Raw genomic sequence first — 19,979 nt, 5'->3', positions numbered from 1 at the left:
GGGCCTGTGTTACAGTGCTGCAGGGCTGCTAACTACAGAGGGTGGAAATTAATTGTTGGAGAGCAAATTAAGTAATTTTATTGCACATACTAAAAGTGTTTGAACCTATTGCATTTGTCGTTTTGGATCCTATACCTCCACCCTCAAGGGAGCAGCTCAGACTCTTCATTTTAGGGGTGGTAGGTATGTAGGCAGTTGACGTTCTTTATAACAGTATGACTTTATTTATGGTTACTTACAATGTTGAAAATACGGACACATCCAGTACGATTTATCATTTTTAATCTATCACCACTTTTAGAAACATAGGTGGACAGGGAGTTTTGACAACAGGTAGGAGCACTTTTGTTGCATTCTGCTTTCTTCAGTGTCCAGTTGACTGTTTGCAAAGTCTCTTAACTATAAGATCTATTCCATCACAATAATCTGTTTAAAACTCCTCTTACAGTATTTTCCCTCAGCTCTGCTTTGGAGGCACCTCATTGGTTTATAGTTGCCATGACATCGCCGTGGTTTCTGCAGACGCTTCAGAGTGAAGCATTGTGGGATACACACAACAGTTTTGTCGAAGATGCGTTGAACAGAAAACATCGATTTAAAGTTTAAATGATTAAACGCCATCAAGATGAAGGTTGGTACCAGCGAATGGATTTAAAATACCAGCTTTACTTCTGATTTTACAATTGCGATGTTGAGGTTTATCACACGAATGGGCTTCAGTCAGCTAGCTAACCTAGCTGTTTGCTAACGGTAGCGTTATTAAGGCAACTTGTGGAAACCACGCTAATGTAATGTTAACGTTTTACATTGGGTAACGTTAGTTAAACCGACTGTCTCGTTGGCTGTAGCGTAAACTAAAGTCAACTAACGACTTGCGTTATAGGTGTATTTTAGGACAGTTTTTCCAACAACTCAGGTGAGGTGTTAATAAGACCATGCATTTCAGAAAGACAACAGGAAAATATACTGTTTCGCTAGCTAATGGCCAGAATAATCAAAACTCCGTTGGGGAAAGTGGTTGCCTACAATTTTCTCTGCAACTAAGATAATGTTAGCTGTGGCAGCTGTCCGTCCGTGTAACGTTTTAAACAGCTTGTATTTTAGCATTTTTAGTCAAATTTAAAAAACAGTTAAACTAGCTTCATAAATGACCAGTAAGATCAAAGGTTTAGGCTAAGTGAAGAATCAAATGTGTGTCACTCGGTATTACATTGAAAATATCTTATAGATCTAGTTACATTTTATTGGACACCTGTTGCAGATCAATATTGTTTTGTCAAGGGGTACTCTCGCTATCCCTGTCTGCAAATGTTATATACATATATTTAACTGTTTGACATTTCTCTGGTTGTGCCTTTAACAAAACACATTTTTGTCGTAATATTTGATTAAAGAGCTTGCCAGATAATGTCTTTAACAAGGTCTGTGATGGAAACCCAATAAGACTTGAGTTATCTGTAATCACAGAGGCTTATAAATAGGCATCTAAGAAAGTGGGGAAACGTTTGGATGCAAAAGGGTTGCCAGACCTATTTTATGTTAAAGGGACACTCCATCAATTTAGAGTAGTATTTCTCATAACTACTAAATTCACTTTGACATGTGAAATTGGTGGAGTGACCCTCTAAAGCACAGAGACAGAAAGAGCATCAAAAAAAGTATCAATCACACAATTGGGTATTTTCCAATTATCTCAAGATGATTTCCAGTAAAACTATTTCTGCATTCACTCACACCAATTCCTTACTTTCATACATAAAATTTTTTTGAACAGCAAATTTACAATAACATTGCCTCTGGTTCATCAAAAATGCTGAAATAAAGGGTGTTCAAAACTTTTGAATGGCACGCTAACATTAAGTGGTCTTTCTGGTTAGGATGAGTGGAAACTATTCTTGAGTTATATTATAAGTATTCCTCTGTAGAAAACTATGGATGGCACTTAAATTTCAGGTATTTGTATGTATTTTTCCAAATAAAACGTACTAAAAAAGAATCTTTGTGTCCACAGAGCGTTTTCATCCTCGATGACAAAGCCTGGGCAGGTTCTAGTCTGCTGTATAAGTGGCAGAAAACCCTTGGTAATTATATCGCTGTTGCAGGGTGAGTAAACTGTTGTGGTAGGAAATGTAGCCCAAAGAAAACTGTGTAATAATCTACTTCCCTTTACACGCGATTTACATCAGCACATTATCTAAAATGTGCATGTTATTTCTAATCGTACAGACAGGACAACTCAGTGAAAATATTTGATCGACATGGACACAAGTGGACTGAACTCAACCTTCCGGGGTAAGTTTAAGAACATCATTTTGGCTCCAATTTTGTCTAATCAAAAAGGTTTAGGTGCTTACCACTCACTGTTCAAAAGTCTTTTAAGTTCTTTTCCACCTTCTCTTCTTTATCCTACTCCCCCCAGTCGCTGTGTGGGAATGGACTGGGATAAAGATGGGGACATTTTGGCAGTGATAGCTGCAAAATCCAGCTCCATCTACCTCTGGGATGCCAGTGTCAATAAAACATCCCAGATAGACAGCGGCATGAGGTACGGCAAGCATGCATCACATTTCCAAAGAGGGAAAAGTCAGTGTTGGGTTAATTAAGAGAAAATGTCGGGTTTTTTTTAGACAATAGTAGCTGTGAAATTATTGTTAATCACTTCTAATACTCTGGGTTCTTGCCGTTGTTGGTTTCAACAGAGATCAAATGTCCTTCATCTTGTGGTCAAAGACAGGCCCACTGTTGGCAGTTGGGACAGTCAAAGGAAACCTGTTGATTTACAATCAGCAAACCTCACGCAAGATCCCCGTACTGGGTAATACACATACAACACAACTGGACAGATACTTGTTTATGCTTTAGTCACTTCTGTTATATTGATTGTCTCTCCCTCTCTCTCCACAAATGATAGGTAAGCACACCAAGAAGATCACCTGTGGGTGCTGGAGTACTCAAAATCTACTGGCTCTGGGAAGTGATGACAACACTCTGAGCATCACCAATCATGAAGGGGACACCGTCAGACAGGTAGCCACGCATACGCATGAGTGCATAAACACACAGGAAGCACAAATATGTTAGCATCACCTTGGCCATGTAACTATACAGTTTATACATAAGATTATCCAGGTGGACTTTAAATAAGTGCAACAGCCACATATGTTTAATTGTCTAGGTCACTCACATTACAAGCAACCAAAAGTACTGAAAGTAATCCTACAGTGAGACGGTGTAGTCCCTCATTCGTCCAGGAGTGTTCTATCGTAGAAAAGGTTTCAGTCGTAGTCATCTGGACACTGTTTTCAGAATCAAGACGTTTGGCTCCCATCCGGAAGTCATTCACAATTGAGAATGACTTCCGGATGGGAGCCAAACGTCTTGATTCTGAAAACAGTGTCCAGATGACTACGACTGAGACCTTTTCTACGATAATCCTACAGTGGTCATGCTGTATGTGATAAAGGTATACAAATACAAGCTGAGATGCTTTGAAAAATGACAGAACGGCAAATGGGTGTCATAACAACATAGTATCAGTAAGTAGTGGAATAAAATTAAACACATGGGGGAAAAAGATCCAGTTGACCTTTTTCTTCTTCTGCCAGACAACGCTTCGCGGTGAGCCTGCTGAGATTTTCTTTTCGGTGATGAAGACGGATGCAAGGTCCGCTCAAGGAGAGAACTCTGTAAGTTTGTGTGTTTTCTGCAATTTTTCACAAACTTTAATTTATCCACATTTTAGTGCACACTATGTCATTTTTACATTATACATTTATCACACCATGTTCATATTTTAGTGTCTTGAGTTGAAGTGTCACCTGTTTTCTTCTGTCACACCAGGCCAGAATATTCACCGTTGGCTATGTACTTTCATTGTAAAAGTCACACAAATTTAAAGTTTACATTAAATGAAGTAATTGTTTGAACTTGACTTCATGGCATATGTTTTCCTTCCTGCAAATATTGATCCTTCAGGTGAGTGTGTCTGTGGACAAGAAGATACTGATGCTTTTCAATGTCAACGACCCTGAAAACCGGATAGAATTGACCTTTCAGCGTCACTATGGAAACATTGTGTCCTACCGCTGGTACTGCACATGATCACACACTCCGGCACACCACCAAACACTGGTACTGAATCATGGCAGTGAGATATTTGCACTAAAGTTAGTTCTCTTCCTCTGCATGTCTCTTCAAGGTATGGTGATGGGTATATACTGATTGGCTTCTCCCATGGGTACTTTGTGGTTATTTCCACACACATCAGGGAGATTGGACAGGAGCTCTATCAGGCTCGCAACCACAAAGATAGTCTCAACAGTGTGGCTATCTCGTCAGCATTAAACAAGGCTGCCTCCTGCGGTGACAACAGGTACACACAGGCTTTCAAAAGAAACAGAGGAGCCATTCTGGGGTTTTTTTCTTTTTTGTGAAAGTGATAAAACTAAAGCCCTGTGTTTCTTGTCGCAGCATAAAGATCCACGAGCTGTCTGAGCTCAAAGATATCCACAATGTCGTTCGACTGGATGATGAGACAAAAGGTTTGACAGTACTCTTTTCTAGCCATACTGCCAAAGGGCCATCTTGAACGCACCACCCACTTCTCCTTCATCTGCCTCTCACTCTCCTCCTCCAGGTCTGGACCAGCTGAGCTGGACAGATGACGGCCAGCTGTTGGCGGTTTCCACACAGAAGGGGACGCTCCACGTCTTCCTGACCAAGCTGCCCATCCTGGGTGACAGCTTTGGTACCCGGCTGGCCTACCTCACCTCCCTGTTGGAGGTCACTGTGTCCAACCACGTGGAGGGGGTGAGGACACACACACACACACACACACACACACACACACACTCACTGTAATAGGAACAGTATTACATTATAAACCTCTACTCACGCTACAAGCTTTTCTTAGATATGTTATGAATAAACACAGCAGAACAACAAGAAATAATTCAGAAAACCTCCATATTATGGCAGCCATAATATGGAGAATACCTAAATCCAGTAAGTATGGAATATCAAAAGATAAATGCATAACTTTTTTGGGGCGGTTATCCAAATATGTTATGTATGGAACAATTGAGGAGTGTTTTGTAAAAAAAATTCAAAGACATAAAATCAGTTTGCAGAAATGGGAAGCACTGTGTATATATACAGATCCATCCAATCTCCTTGCCAAAAATAACAAATGTAAAATCATTACCAAAGTTCCAGGAGCCAAAAGTATGAGTACTCGTGCTCCAGCAATACTCATATGACCCAAAAATAACCATGTATGGCGATTGTGTTGGAAGACAAGAAATAAGTGAGCTCAGGATAGAGCTGATGGGAGGAAAGATTGATAAGAAATGAAAGTAATTAAAATTGGGAGATACAGTATGTAAGACTGAGCCAGCAGTGTTACAGCTGACTAGATTCAAAATGCCCTTCAATCCCTCTTTGATGTACTGTGTTTTTCAGGAGAGTCCTGTGGCCATAGAAGTGGAAGTAGAGCCTACTTTCATTGCGATGGGACCGTACCATGTGGCTGTGGGAATGAACAACAGAGCCTGGTTCTACGCCTTAGTAGACCAAGAACCTGGTGTGTGTGTGTGTGTGTGTGTGTGTGTGTGTGTGTGTGTGTGTGTGTGATGTGTGATGTGTTAACCATGAAAACCATGTGCTTTGGTGTGTTGATATTTCTTTAATCATGTATGAGTGGATGAATAAGTATCACTAAACTGCTTTGTTTGTCACTCAGGTTTTAACAAGCTGAAGGACATTGAGTATTTGGGGACGATAGCCAGCATGTGCCTTAACTCAGACTACGCAGCAGCGCTGTTTGAGGGAAAAGTGCAGCTGCACATGGTGAGTCATGTGTCAGTGCTTTGTTTTCCTTTTTATTGAGCAGTGAATGATTATTGAGCAGGCTTCACCGTTTACTGTTTATTGTGCGTCTGTATGCATGTGTTTAGATTGAAGGCAAAGACCAGGAGGAGAAGAAGCAGATGAAGTTGTTTCCAGATGATGACAGAAAAGGTCGTATCCTTTGCCACGCCCTCACTGCTGATTTCCTCTACTACGGCACTGACGTAAGGTTCAGCACACCCTCACCTCAGTCAGCCCACTAAGTTTTAGCAGGACATAATAGGAAGACACTATTTAGTTTAAATCACGTGTTTTCTCAAGATTTTTCTGTAGCCTTGTGAATGTAAGCAAGTTTCTCCTAAAGCTAGTTTACAATGAAGCTGCTCCACAAACAACAAAAGGAAGCCTTACTCTGGCAACTGATAGTTATAATTTCTGTATCATAATGTTTCTGCCTGTATTTGTTCTGTACAGAACTGTATATTGTTATTTCATCATCATAGATGAGGGAGGGCTAATCTTGTTGTCAGTGATCTAATATCTCATGTCATCAAACCGAAGAGAGACATATACTGAAAACATGAAAGTTGTGTTTTTCTTCATATGTTTCAGTTTTATTGATTCAATGTGCATAAAGTCTTTGTGGAGACTCACTATCTACTGCTGGTCCATTCCCTGCCTCTCTTTCTCTAATGGATGTCATCATCTCTCTCTCTATCTGTCTCTCAGTCAGGTAATGTGGTGTGTGTCTTGGTGGAGGACTGGGAGACTGTGAGCAGCTACAGCCACTCGGTTGGTGTGAGGAAAGTGTTCCCTGACCTAAATGGCACGCGGCTGGTCTTCATCGATGACAAGAACGGCGGCTTCCTGCTCTCCCCTGCGAACGTCAGTACATAAGTTACTTGACACATCTACCCATGCATACAGCTAAACATACGGTACACATACACACAGTGTACTCTGAGGTTCTTTGCACTCTGATAAAACCAGGTAATTAAATATCTAGTGATAAAATATCATGGTAAGGCAAGATGCATTAATATTTCATGGAGCTAAGATTAAAAAAACTATTAAATATCATAGTCAAGTTTAGGGCTGCACGATATGGTAAAAAAATTCATATTGCGATTATTTTGACAGATATTGCGATATGATTCACGATTAGTGGGAATGATAATATTTGCATAACAGTTTTTTCATTTTCACTGAAAAAACTATTAAAATCATGATGATGTGACATTTGTTGGGGTCTGTACCAAACAAACATGTTTTATTACACCTGGAGAACAAGATTTGTAGGCTGGGGCATCTCTGCAGCACTACAGTACTTCATTATAAAGCTGTTTTGTCCCACATTTTACCTATATCAAAAAAATGCAGCTTCTGCCATTTGGATATTGCACTTGGCCATATTGCAGTTTCCATAATATTTCAATTAATTGTGCAGCCCTAGTCAAGATAAATATTTAAAGTATAAGACACAACAGTTCAAAATACAAGCAAATGATGCAGAAATTCTGAAAGAAACTAATGATCTTGTGTGTTGTACTGATGTGTCAAGGTACGGTTGATTTCATTATGATCTTTGTGTCTCACTCTTGACTTTTACAAAGTCCAATTTTGTCCTTTACCCACTCATCTTCATACACATTTGTAGCACGTTTTGTAGCGCTGTTATTTAGAGTGAATTACACTCATTTAGTGGGTTTCGCTTCTTTAAATAATAATGATAATAATAAAGTTTATTTATATGGCACTTATCAAAACCGGAGATTACGAAGTGCTTCACAAGGAAAAAGCAGTATGTTTTCAAATAACAGATTTGGATTAAGAGTCTAAATGTGTGTGTGTGTGTGTGTGTGTGTGTGTGTGTGTGTGTGTGTGTGTGTGTGTGTGTGTGTCAATCCAGGCAACAGACACCTGCTTTGAGCTCCCCAACTTCTCTCCCACCATCACAGGAGTGATGTGGGACAACTGGCATGCTGACAGAGGAGTGTTTGTAGCTTATGATGATGACAAGGTCTATACCTACGCCCTGCATAAAACCACCATATATGGTAGGGTGATACCACACACACACACACACACACACACACACACTTTTACCTCTCTGGCATTTACCTCTAACATATTAAACAGAGAGTACTGATTTTTCTTTCTCTCATTGTCCTATTCAGAGGGAGTGCAGCTCCAACAGCATGCATTTTAATTTCTAAATCAACAAAATACTATATATCACCTTACCATACCAAATGCACAAATCAGTATTCTAGTACCCTTTAAAAACTTGTTTTACCATTATCCTGTGATGTAAATGTAGGCAATAGATAACAGGAGCGTTTATTTTACACTTTATTTTCCTCTCTCTCACTTTGTCTGCCCAGGCCCCCGGGTGATGTTGGTGGGGAGCACCACGCTCCTCTTTTCCCAGAAGCCTCTGCTCTTGTACAACGGGGAGCTGACATGTCAGACGGCGAGCGGCAAGACCAGTGAAGTGGCTCTGAGCACACACTCCTTCCTCAAGCACTCAACCAGCGCATCAGCAGATTCACCGCCGGAGCTCAGCAAGCAGCTCGCTCAGGCAGTCATGCTCAAGAGGTCAGCCATGTTGGAGATACTGATAATGTGCGCTTCTGATGGAAAAAACTTCAAAAAGATACATCCGTGTTGTGTTTTACATATTTGTCAGTTGGGGGTGTTGTATTTGGTTGTCAGTCCAATCAGCACACAGCACCAAAAAAGCTAAGTAAATGAATACAAAGAACACAAGAAAACACTACACAGCCGTTCACTCGGCTGAGTATTTTGATTTAGTGAAGCCAGACAGGACTTTATTGAGCCAAATATTGTATAGTGCATAGTTTTTATGTGTTACGGGTTCTGTTTCAGTTTGTTTGTGGTTTTGTTTTTAATTATATTGTGGCTCAGGATGGGAATAATATTCCTGAAAGAATGAATGCAGTTCTTTAAACGTACATTTATTGAGTCTGTTACAATTATTGAATGAAGGACTTCACAATAATTTTATGGACTATATGAAAAAAAATTTGTTTTGGTTGAGAGTTGTAGACTCTGAAAAGTGTGTGCGTGCGTGCGTGCGTGCGTGCGTGCGTGCGTGTGTGCGTGTGTGTGTGTGTTCCTGTCCAGGTTCCATGAAGCCTGCGATCTGTGTACGTCTGCAGGCAGTAGCACAGACTGGGCAGAATTAGGCAGAGCCTGTCTGGTCCACATGGAGGTCGAGCTGGCCATCCAGGTCTACCGTATGAGCGGCAATGTGGGCATGGTCCTGTCACTGCAGGGCGTCCAGGTACAAGTCACACACAAACCATGGTTCATATGTCACTCCCTCTTGATAACAGACACTGTTTCGGTCTATTATGACAATTCTGATACAGCCCACACTTCCTCTCTCTCTTTCTCTCTCTCTGTATCCAGGGTATAGAGGACATGAATTTACGGGCAGGACATTTGGCCATGTTTCTAGGTGACTACAACCTGGCCCAGGACCTCTATCTGTCCTCAAGCTGCCCAATTGCTGCCCTAGAGGTAAAAATATAAAGAGTAAACAGTCTGTGTGTGTGTGTGTGTGTGTCTGTCTGTTTGTTTGTGTGTTTGTGTGTGTGTAAGAGACCAAGGCTGATCGCTTGTGTCTTTTATCAGCCAGTAGGAAAATTAATTAAGAAATTCCTTACCATTGTGCATTAGATGTTGTCATTAAGTGTAATATGTAACTGTAAAGCTAAAGATCGTTAATGTGGGCTTAAATTGAGACCAATGCCTTCAGCTCTCACGGTGTGTGTGTGTGTGTTTTAGATGAGGAGAGACCTGCTGCATTGGGACAGTGCACTTATGTTAGCCAAGAGGTTAGCAGAAGACCAAATTCCCTTTATATCCAAGGAATATGCTGTCCATCTGGAGTTTATGTAAGTACACACACAGACACACACACACACACGTTTGTTTCACTATCCCTGAGGGGGACAGTCATAATGCTTTCCCTAGCCCCTTACCCTAACCTTAACCATCATGAAACACACACACACACACCATTCAGTAGACCTGATTGATTGTCTCTCTCTCTCTCTCTCTCTCTCTCTCTCTCTCTCTCTCTCTCTCTCTCTCTCTCTCTCTCTTTGTAGTGGAGACTATGTGAATGCTCTGGCACACTATGAAAAAGGCATGGCCCACAATAATAAAGTAAGTGCAATATATTTGATCTCAACTTTCTGCAGTGATAACAGTATAAGAAGTTCAAAACTGTGAGCATGATAATTACATTTTTTCTCGGTTTTCATTATACTTACCACGTGTGACCTCGCTAGGTGATGTTCCTGCATCCAAAAAATATAATTATTTTGTTCATAAATGTTGTTACTAGAATACCAAGCTGCTGTAGGACAAAGGACCTTAGCTTCACCACTGATGATATATCACTTCTTTTTGGGCATAAAAATCAATTTCATGTAATATTTTATTTAATAAGTGGTGGCATGCCCAGTCCATGTTTAATGTCTGATGCTTCCTAGCTGAAAATGAAATGCCACATAGAGTATTATCTCCTGCCCACAGTTTGTTGTCCTTTCCACTCTGTTTGTATTTACAAAGAACATTTTGCAGACAGGTAGGTTGATTTACTGTATATTTTTTGGGGATTCGTGGTTTTGTACAAGGTGCCGTCAAATACATTTCAGGTTCCAGGTAATGATAATGAAATAATTTGAATTGTACTTACTTACTTTGAAGTCACCTCTTTCCACTGTCCTCACCTTCCTCCATCTCCCCCTCATTGTGCAGTTCCAGGAGCACGACGAGGCATGTCAAGCAGGTGTAGCCAGGATGTCCATAAGGATGGGTGACATCAGGAGAGGAGCTGCTCAGGCAATTCAGCACCCAAGCAGAGTCCTCAAGAAGGAATGTGGAGCCATACTGGAGAGCATGAAGGTAGAGAGTCAGCCATATCTTTCTCTTCTTGTAAACATTCCCATATTATAGCTTAGTGGTAGATTACAGTCATCTGATGGGTTTATATATGTGTTTTATTGTGTGTGTTTCTTGAGCAGAGCAAGTATCTGAGCATCAACTAATGTTGATTTGAATGTCTTTTTGTTCATATCCTCATTTGTGGTTTTCTTTTCTCTCTTACAGCAATTCTCTGAAGCCGCTCAGCTCTATGAAAAAGGCCAGTATTATGACAAGGCTGCATCGGTCTACATTCGTTGCAAGAACTGGTGAGACAAACACCAACACACACCAACACTCAGACCTGCAATTTTCTCTCCTCCTTTTTACAATTCCACTTTATTTTTATTCCATACTCAGGGCAAAGGTGGGTGAGTTGCTCCCACATGTCTCCTCTCCTAAGATCCACCTTCAGTACGCCAAGGCCAAAGAGGCGGACGGCAAGTAAGTTCTTAGTTTGACTGTCTGTCACATTGCAGGTAATGAAATCATTAAAGGAGATGCCAATGTAATGTGTACCGTGTGCACCAGGTATAAGGAGGCTGCACGGGCCTATGAGAGTGCGAAAGACTGGGACAACGTGATACGCGTGCTGCTGGACCACCTGAACAACCCCGAGGACGCTGTTCGCATTGTCAGGGAGACGCAGAGCATCGACGGAGCAAAGATGGTTGCCAGGTAGGACAAGCAAGAGCTCAAGTGTATACAGACAACCACAGTCAAATAGTTTGTATTTTACTAATGGGGGTTTTGTACTGCCTCCATTCCCGAAATGTACCCATAACCCTCTCAGCTACTTTTCTAACAATAACCCATAACTTATTGTCACGGCACAGGTAGCACTGGTAAAATGATTTGTTTTATACGTTTTATAAACTTAAAATGTTTAAAATGATTTTTTTACAATTGTTTTATTTTATTTTTATTATTATATAGTCTCCTGGTCTCCAGATAAGGTAATTAAACTTCCACAGACTCTGGCCAAATTAAAGGGGATTCTTTATAAGATGTTTTACACCCTGTGTAACTAATTTGATCTGTGACTCTGTTTAACCATTCTCAGTAGTGACAGTGTTCATGGTCACACAGAACCAGTTTTGTCCATGACAGTTTAAATAATGAATGATTAAACAAAAAAAATTCTATTTACATTGTCTACCATTTCACCAGCACATTAAGACATTATCATTATTAGTTTTTTACCACTTCCTAGTGTTGAGCGACTTACGATTAGTTCCACTACAGATAATCTAATCTAATCTAAATCTATTATCTATTTTTCAATTAATTGTTTAGGCTATAAAACGTCAAACAAGTGTGAAAATGCCATTCACAATTTCAAAAGGTGATGTCTTCAAATTGCTTGTTTTTGTCTGACCAAAAGTCCAAAACCCAACAGCCTAAAGATATTCATTTTACAATTATATAAAAACAGAGAAAAGATGCAAATCCTCCCATTTGAGAAGCTGGAATGAGCAAATGTTTGCATTTCTGATTAATAAATGACTTAAACGAATACTCAATTGTCAGTTTTGTTGCTAACTAATTTTCTGCAGAACGATTACTCAACCATTTGTTTTATCTCCAATTCTTTTGCCCTGCTTCTTTTTCCCATTTCTTTTAATAAACCTTTAACATATGTTTGTGTGTCTCAGGTTCTTCCTGCGGTTGAGCGACTACGGCTCAGCCATCCACTTCCTGGTTCTGTCTCAGTGCAACGATGAAGCTTTCCAACTGGCACAGCAGCATGGACAAATGGAGGTCTATGCAGACATCATCGGTCAGTCTGTGTGAATGTGGTCTAACTTTAGTTCCTGTTGCAGTATTTGCTAATGACCTAAGCTGTTTTCTGGCAATGCAGTTCCAATGAAACAGCCTGGAGGTTGAATAATAATTGCATGACTGCGGTGTGTGTTCATCAGGTCCTGAGGCGACGCAGGAGGACTACCAGAGCATTGCTCTCTACTTTGAGGGAGAGAAGAAACACCTGCAGGCTGGCAAGTTCTTTCAGAAGTGTGGCCAATACAGCAGAGTAAGAACTCTCTCTTATTAATTCATTTTTTACACTAATTTATATATCCTAACAGTTATTGACTTAAGACACTGACTCACTCTGACCCATCCACCAGTTCAGCCAATTTGTCAGTCTCTTCTTTCTTTCTGTCCTCCGCCTATCAGGCCCTGAAGCACTTCCTAAAGTGTCCCAACACTGATGACAACCTGGCTGTCGAGATGGCCATTGAGACGGTGAGAGCTGCTTGTGTCAAACTGAATATACCAGTGCAAATACAAAATGATTTGACCATTCAGTTGAGTGTGTGTGTGTGTGTGTGTGTGTGTGTGTGTGTGTGTATTTCAGGTGGGTCAGGCCAAGGACAGTTCTCTGACCAATCAGCTGATAGATTACCTGATGGGAGAGAGCGACGGCATGCCCAAGGTAATCAATACACTGGAACACTGGAGCTTTCTCTCTTGCCTTTATCCCAGTGGATGTGACTTTCCTAGCAACATAATTTTATTTGTTTCATCAGTCATTCTCCCTCTCACTGTCTCTGCTTCTCCTTGACTGGTGTGGGAGTAGTGTCTCTCAGTGAGTAGCCTTGTCAGTGAGACAGACACTGTAATTGTTTGATCCGCAGTTATAACAAAGAAAAACATATTGCCTTGTATTTCAGAATCAGAATCAGAAATACTTTATTGATCCCCGAGGGGAAACTCTTTCGTTCCAAAATATAATACACTATAATACAGTTATAAATTAAGTACAAAGTGGATTTACAGGTTGATAAGTATGTACGGTATAATACAATGATATAAGTATTAAGTTATAGTAATGTAATAGTAATAAGTAATATTTGAAGTGTTCTATCACTGAAAGTGTGGGATTGACATAAGCACAACCTTTAACTCCGAAAAGAGAAGGGCATATTTTCAGTTGTTAGGTGTCTCAAGTCCAATAAGGCTCTATCCACAAGTGTTTTTAAAAAGTAACCAGCCAACAGATCTGTGGTCAGGGAGCTAATAGGAGTTAATTTTTTTGCCAACTTGTCTGTATGGAAGGCAGGTGTATATGTGTGTCATAGGTAATGTACATCCTTGTGGGTATCTCCAAGAAACTTCCTTGAGGTCTTGATGTAGAACGTATTCAGTGCTGTTGTGTCGCAGTAGGACATGAGTGTCTCTTTCCTCTAGTTTGCTCTTTACTGAGCGTGAGGTAAAGGAAGAGTCAGTCATATTTGACTTGAAGTGAAGTGCAAATAGAAAGTGAGATTTATCCATTTCTGATGCGTAGTGTGCCAAGAGATGTGCCTCGAAATCGATCTAACGGGTACCATACTGGAAGTTTGCATATAATCAGTGACGTATGCCTCTCTAAATATGTGTTTAAAGGTTCTGAAAACCAATTTTCTCAATCAGCTTCTTACCGTGAGAAATGGGGTCCTTAATAGACACAGATATATAGAATCGATTTTTTTTTTTATTTCACAGGAGACATTTGTCTGTGCCGTTTTGTGTTTTCTTCTCACTAGTTTGAAGTGGGCGGGTCAAATGTAATGTCATGTATTTCCATGCACCAATCAGGATTTAGCAACATTTGGATTAAATATCTCATGACTTGTGGGGGTTTTATGTTGCGTTGCCAATCAAATGTGATCAAACCACACCTACGCAGTCCTGAAGAAGCAGATTTTTTTTTCCTGAGTGTTAAACTCTTAAATAATAACTAAGGATGTTTTTTTACGTAAATTGTTGCCTCTTTATTCATGAATATTTACTGTTATAGAGAAAAACTTAAGACTTGAAACCAAGTTTTCAGGGGCTTTAATGCATGATAGTGCAACAAATCAGATACAGTAAATGTGGTTGATTGTGAGTCTGCTGGATTTTCTAAGGTGCATGCAGTTTGTGAGTGTTGGTTTTAGTGAAAAATGCTCAGCCTCTGAAGGTGCAAATTTCTGTAAATAAATCTTACATGAATAATAGTAAAGTAAGTACTTACACTTTCCCAGGTGGAGATGTGGCATTAAGACACAATCGTATAAAAAGTTTTTGAAGGTTATTTTATTTCAGCCAGTCCCTGATTGTGTCATTAGCTGCGACCTTAAATCGGGTGCATATTACAGACAGAATGCGAGCACAACCTGAATGAAAGCTGCAGCACTATTTCACCCTGTGAATTCATGTATGTAAATCAGTGAGAGTGTTGACTAAACTGGTGATGGTTAGTTGACTTTTCTTTCCTCTTCCCAGGATGCCAAGTACCTGTTCCGTCTGTATATGGCACTGCAGCAGTACAGGGAGGCTGCTCGCACTGCCATCATCATTGCCAGAGAAGAGCAGTGTGCAGGTACATATACATATTCACGCAAACACTAACCAAATAGCTTTGTACCAATAACGAGAAACACGTTATACAACCGTAATCATACATGTATGTTAATCATATGTTATTTTTTTGCATGCTACTTCTGCAGGGAACTACCGTAATGCCCATGATGTGCTGTTCAGCATGTACACGGAGCTGCAGGCCCAGAAGATTAAAATCCCTGCTGAGATGGCTACCAATCTGATGATCCTCCACTCCTACCTACTGGTCAAGGTCAGAACAGCTGAAATCTATCACACACTCAGGTTATTTACTGTAGTCATGGTGAATTGCTTTGTACTTCACGGTCCAGAATTTTTTTAATGATTTCTTTGGGGGGCATTTTATGCCTTTTTTTTTTTAGACAGCCGACAGCAGAGAGATGACAGGAAAAGAGGAAAGGACCAGACATGAAACAGGGACGCTGTGGTTAATGGTCAGCCCCTTATGGGTCGGGTTATGCTCGATCAGAACTAGTTCGTACGACGTGTTGTCAGACCATGTCGGAAATCAAAAGGGTTATAGTGGTTCTGAATGGTCATACTTGAAGGATTGAAAAGCCGGCCATCATACAGAGGGGGTAGATGCAGTACTGTTTGAATACAGGGATAACGGCGCACATATTCAGTCTGTCTTGGAAAACATTCATAGTGTTGCACTCGATTGTTCACATGAAAAGTGACTAAAGAGAGAAGTTCAAATCCTGGCTCCTTTACACAGATGACCAATCACTGCGTGAAGTGGGTGTGAATGTCACATTGTTGGTTTTGGAAAGTTACAGAAATTCTCGCACACAGCCCCCCTAATCTGACATCAGAAAGGTGTGGGGGGAGGGGTTTTTGAAGCTATTTGACCTTCCGACAAGCAGTTAAGAAGAAGCATACTGGCAGCTTAAGTCCAAGGCCACCAGGGCGCTGTCCAGCATTTCTTACGCTGTTCACTATTCTGAAAACAAATGGTAGGACCTTACTGACTTGATTCCAGCACTCAACAAATACATGGGATAATGTACCACTCAACATTGTACCTTTTGCATAGGAGAATTAGCACCAACAAATAAACACTGAATTCATCAATGAAATAAAAGATCATCTCAGTGATGAGACCTTTGATAGAAATCATCTTATCTAATTGGATTAACCTGTAATTAGCATGGAATTATCAACATTAAAGGCATCAGTAAGCTATCCAGTAAGCTGTCAATTTACTGTTACATAATAAAGCTTCTCAATCTTTTTATTACGTAAGTGTAGTGTTTTTGACTTTGTAAATTATGTGTTATTATGTAGATCCATGTAAAGAGGGGAGACCACCTAAAAGGGGCACGCATGCTCATTCGTGTCAGCAACAATATCAGCAAGTTTCCCGCACGTGAGTCCACAGAGAATACTACTAATCTACTGTTCAAGTCACTTGGAAAAAAATGAAAATGAAGCTTAAATGTCACTGAAATTTAAAAATTGTCCAACAGTCTCATCTGTGTTTGTGTGTAGATGTTGTTCCCATTCTGACGTCAGCAGTCATCGAATGTCACCGTGCTGGACTGAAGAACTCGGCCTTCGGCTTTGCTGCCATGCTGATGAGACCGGAGTACCGAAATGAGATCGACCCAAAGTACAGGAAGAAGATCGAGGCCATGGTTCGGTAAGCGTCGAGATTGGCCATACATTCTGTTTTCTTTTTTACTTTTCTTAAACCTTTGCCTCCTGATAACATTTAACACCCCTCCTTCTTTATGAACTTCACCTCATGTGTCCAATTCTTGCCTACTTCATCCTCTTTTATCTCCTGCTCTACTCTACACTGCATTTCAATCCTTGCCCACAGACGCCCAGATACATCGGAACTGGAGGAGGAAACCACTCCATGTCCCTTCTGTGGTTTTCAGCTGCCACAGAACGAATTGCTGTGTATCTCTTGCAAGAACAACCTGCCCTACTGCATCGCCACGGTACAAACACATAATCACTGACTCATACACACTGTATTTCTTTTGAATAAAATAGTTTCCCCTGTACTTGTAATTTTTTTTTTCCATTTTCTCAGGGTCGTCATATGCTGAAAGAAGACTGGTCTGTGTGCCCTCACTGTGAATTTCCTGCTCTCTACTCACAGTTCATTCTGTAAGTGAAGTATGCATAAACATTTCCAGTTAGTTATATAAACCAATAACAAATTCATATTTATTTAAAATCAGAGACATGGCAGTGTAACTATTTTTGAAAATCCTCACCAAAGTATGAAAACCATGTTGTCATTAAAATGATAATATCAGGACCCCTCACTTAAGGGAAAATCTACGGATTTTACACATCAAAGTCTGTTTACAGGTCTTGTGGAGTACTACTGAATGTGAAAAAAGTTGTATAAAGCCTTTTGTGGCTCCAGAGAGCTGTGTGAAATCTGATAAATTGCCTCAAGTGATGTCACTTGAGTCAGCGTCGGTTGGGTCTGAAGACTACAAGTTTGAAAATGAAGAAAAGTCTGGATGTGTGGAGTTAGAAAGAAGTGATGTTACCAGACCTCTGCAGCCCGCTCCTCATCTTCACTTGAGGCCAGCAGCTCGAGGCTCTTTCAGTGTATCAGCCTTTATGGTTCTGCACACACGCACCATATTATAAATGCACTATTTTAAAAGTAGTTATTCAGGAAGGTTTAGAGGTTCAGGCACAGGCATTTTTTTGACATTATGTCAAATTTGGAAAAGTGGTCAGCTGATATAAATAAAGGCCAACTTGATAGTAATTTTTCAAATCAAATTAGACAGTAGCAGATGCTGGTTTAGAGTACTGGCACCCTTTTCCCCCAATTCAAAGTAATAGTTTGACATTTTGGCTTTCTTGCTGCGTTAGATGAGAAGACTTCCAGGAAGTCACTGCTCCTGGGTAAGAAATATCCAGCACCTAACTGCCTGTAAAATCACTACCACCTTTGGACAGAGGCTAACTGTGTTTCCCGTTTCCAGTCTTTGTGCTAAGCTAAGCACCTCCTGACTGTAGCTTCATACTTAACATACAGACGTGTGGTATCGATCGATTCTCATCTAACTCTCTGCCAGAAAGCAAATAAGTGTATTCCCCAAAATGTTGAACTATTCCAGTGTAAGCCCTACTGAGTCGCTTCTCTTATTCATAATCACATTCACAAATCTACACTGAACTCTTGTGTGTCCAGGTTGCTGGAAACGGAGACGGTGTGTCCCATGTGCTCTGAGACTCTGAGTGTCAAACAGATGAAGAAGATATCTGATTGTTCCAAATACCTGCAGACTGATGAACTGGATCAATAAAGGAAAAAAAAACATGTATATGTATAAATGTAATTTGTTTAAATACATAAAATATATATTTTGGATGGAATGTGTGCAGCTTTTAGTTTGGTATGATGTGAAAATCATAAGAATAACAATAATAAGATGCTTGATATGCCAACAACAAAAAACAATAAATCAAATAAAGACTGTATATTTAGGTGAAATGTTCTCTATTCATATTTGTAAAAATTCATATTTTTTAGCTCATACGTGTTTTTTGAATAACACCATTATAAACAGAGCAGCTAAAGATGCTTCAAAGATACAGACATTTCTGTACCAGTGAATATTTATCTGTGAAAGGTAAAACAGAAGATTTGGATGATGTGTGAACATGTTCACGAAGGCTGTTGGGCTCATCAGTCCACTACAAACTAAAGATTCAAGTTAAATGTTTTTTTAGCTGCATTTCATTTTGACTGGAATGTCATTTCCTCAAACAAGGCTAGGCTAAATATTACTTGTCTCTTACCAAGTGTTCAGCTGTTCCTTTGCTCTCTGCAAGTTACTGTCCTGCAAAACTGAAGTTTGTTCATTGTGCTCATTTGCTGTTTGGGTCTTTCAAGACACTAATTTTTATTCCTTGCCACTGTCGCCAAATGCTTGCTCATGGTGGGAATTGTTTGGTTAATATTATAAAGAGTACAGTCTAGACCTGCTCTATATGAAAAGTGCCCTGAGACAACTTCTGTTATGATTTGGCATTATATAAATAAAATGTAATGATTCTTTCATGGTTTTCCCTCAATTACAACCATCTAATACTCATTCAGGGTTATTTTGCATGTTTTGGCACTGGTACTATCAAGCAGATTCTCAACTCATCTGACATAATTGTTTTTTTATTAGTCTACTTTCCATTTTTTTGGGCACTCAAAGATCTCAAGAACCATTCTTGCATCTTTTTTCGCTCTTGCTGTAGTTTACGCTGTATAGTTTGAGAGCATTTTACTTTTTGACAAAACATCTGACCACCACAAGGTCCATGTGGTAGCTAGCTGTTCTGGAGCTTTTGATCAGATCACAAAATCTTCCTCAGATGAAGTTTACGTAGTTGTCATAGAATTGTAGATGTTAAATTTGTTTTTCTGTTGGTTTAAAAGTTTTGCAATTGAAAAAACATTTCCATGACAACTGGGAAACTCCACCTGCTGATGAAGATTGTGTGATAAGACTGAAAGCTACTAAAATGGACCTTGGGGTGAAATTGTTTTGTCAACTACTGTTTCCAAGGTCAAAAATGAACTTTGAATCTCCAAATTTAAAGTCTTATTAATGGTTTCAGTCTCAAAGAGCAGCACTGACTGAAGCGACTTTAGTACTTAGTGCAACTGCAGAGTAAGTGCTGAACCTTGTTGGCTATGATTTTATCTAGCGCTGAAACGATAAATCGATTAGGAGAGAAAAATAACTGGCAACTATTTTGATATTGATTAGGGCTGCACGATATGGTGAAAAAAAACATTTTCACTGAAGAAACTATTAAAATCATGA

General features: G+C 39.9%; 1 protein-coding gene across 3 annotated transcripts; it reads left to right on the top strand.

The window, feature by feature from the left end:
• The first annotated feature begins 499 nt into the window (after window positions 1-499).
• On the top strand, window positions 500-18,636 carry wdr19 (WD repeat domain 19). 3 transcript variants are annotated; one of them, XM_044191153.1, is made up of 37 exons: window positions 500-631; window positions 2,012-2,103; window positions 2,227-2,292; window positions 2,420-2,545; window positions 2,700-2,815; window positions 2,912-3,027; window positions 3,606-3,686; window positions 3,976-4,088; window positions 4,199-4,372; window positions 4,471-4,541; window positions 4,637-4,809; window positions 5,461-5,581; window positions 5,741-5,847; window positions 5,955-6,071; window positions 6,577-6,732; window positions 7,757-7,904; window positions 8,232-8,445; window positions 8,995-9,154; window positions 9,283-9,393; window positions 9,661-9,770; window positions 9,987-10,044; window positions 10,642-10,788; window positions 10,993-11,075; window positions 11,167-11,250; window positions 11,338-11,484; window positions 12,462-12,586; window positions 12,729-12,838; window positions 12,985-13,053; window positions 13,166-13,243; window positions 15,058-15,154; window positions 15,282-15,406; window positions 15,537-15,608; window positions 16,462-16,543; window positions 16,666-16,816; window positions 17,000-17,123; window positions 17,219-17,295; window positions 18,347-18,636. In XM_044191153.1, the coding sequence occupies exons 1-37, from the start codon at window positions 626-628 to the stop codon at window positions 18,459-18,461; spliced, it is 4,122 nt and encodes a 1,373-aa protein (XP_044047088.1). In that variant the 5' UTR covers window positions 500-625; the 3' UTR covers window positions 18,462-18,636. The 3 variants fall into 3 exon arrangements, 2 of the variants coding, with proteins under 2 accessions (XP_044047088.1, XP_044047089.1); XM_044191154.1 differs by lacking the exon at window positions 15,537-15,608; XR_006377521.1 differs by lacking the exons at window positions 16,666-16,816; window positions 17,000-17,123; window positions 17,219-17,295; window positions 18,347-18,636 and having other exon boundaries at window positions 15,541-15,608; window positions 16,462-16,539.
• Window positions 18,637-19,979: the final 1,343 nt, after the last annotated feature.

This window comes from Siniperca chuatsi, linkage group LG3 (assembly GCF_020085105.1).
Source record: "Siniperca chuatsi isolate FFG_IHB_CAS linkage group LG3, ASM2008510v1, whole genome shotgun sequence".
Lineage (NCBI taxonomy): Eukaryota > Metazoa > Chordata > Actinopteri > Centrarchiformes > Sinipercidae > Siniperca > Siniperca chuatsi.
This window is presented reverse-complemented; position numbering and strand designations above follow the sequence as displayed.

Coding starts and splice junctions, on each gene's coding strand:
- wdr19 (XM_044191153.1), top strand. Junction 2,816..2,911: donor ACGCAAGATCCCCGTACTGG/GTAATACACATA, acceptor CACAAATGATAG/GTAAGCACACCAAGAAGATC. Junction 15,155..15,281: donor CAGAGAAGAGCAGTGTGCAG/GTACATATACAT, acceptor CTACTTCTGCAG/GGAACTACCGTAATGCCCAT.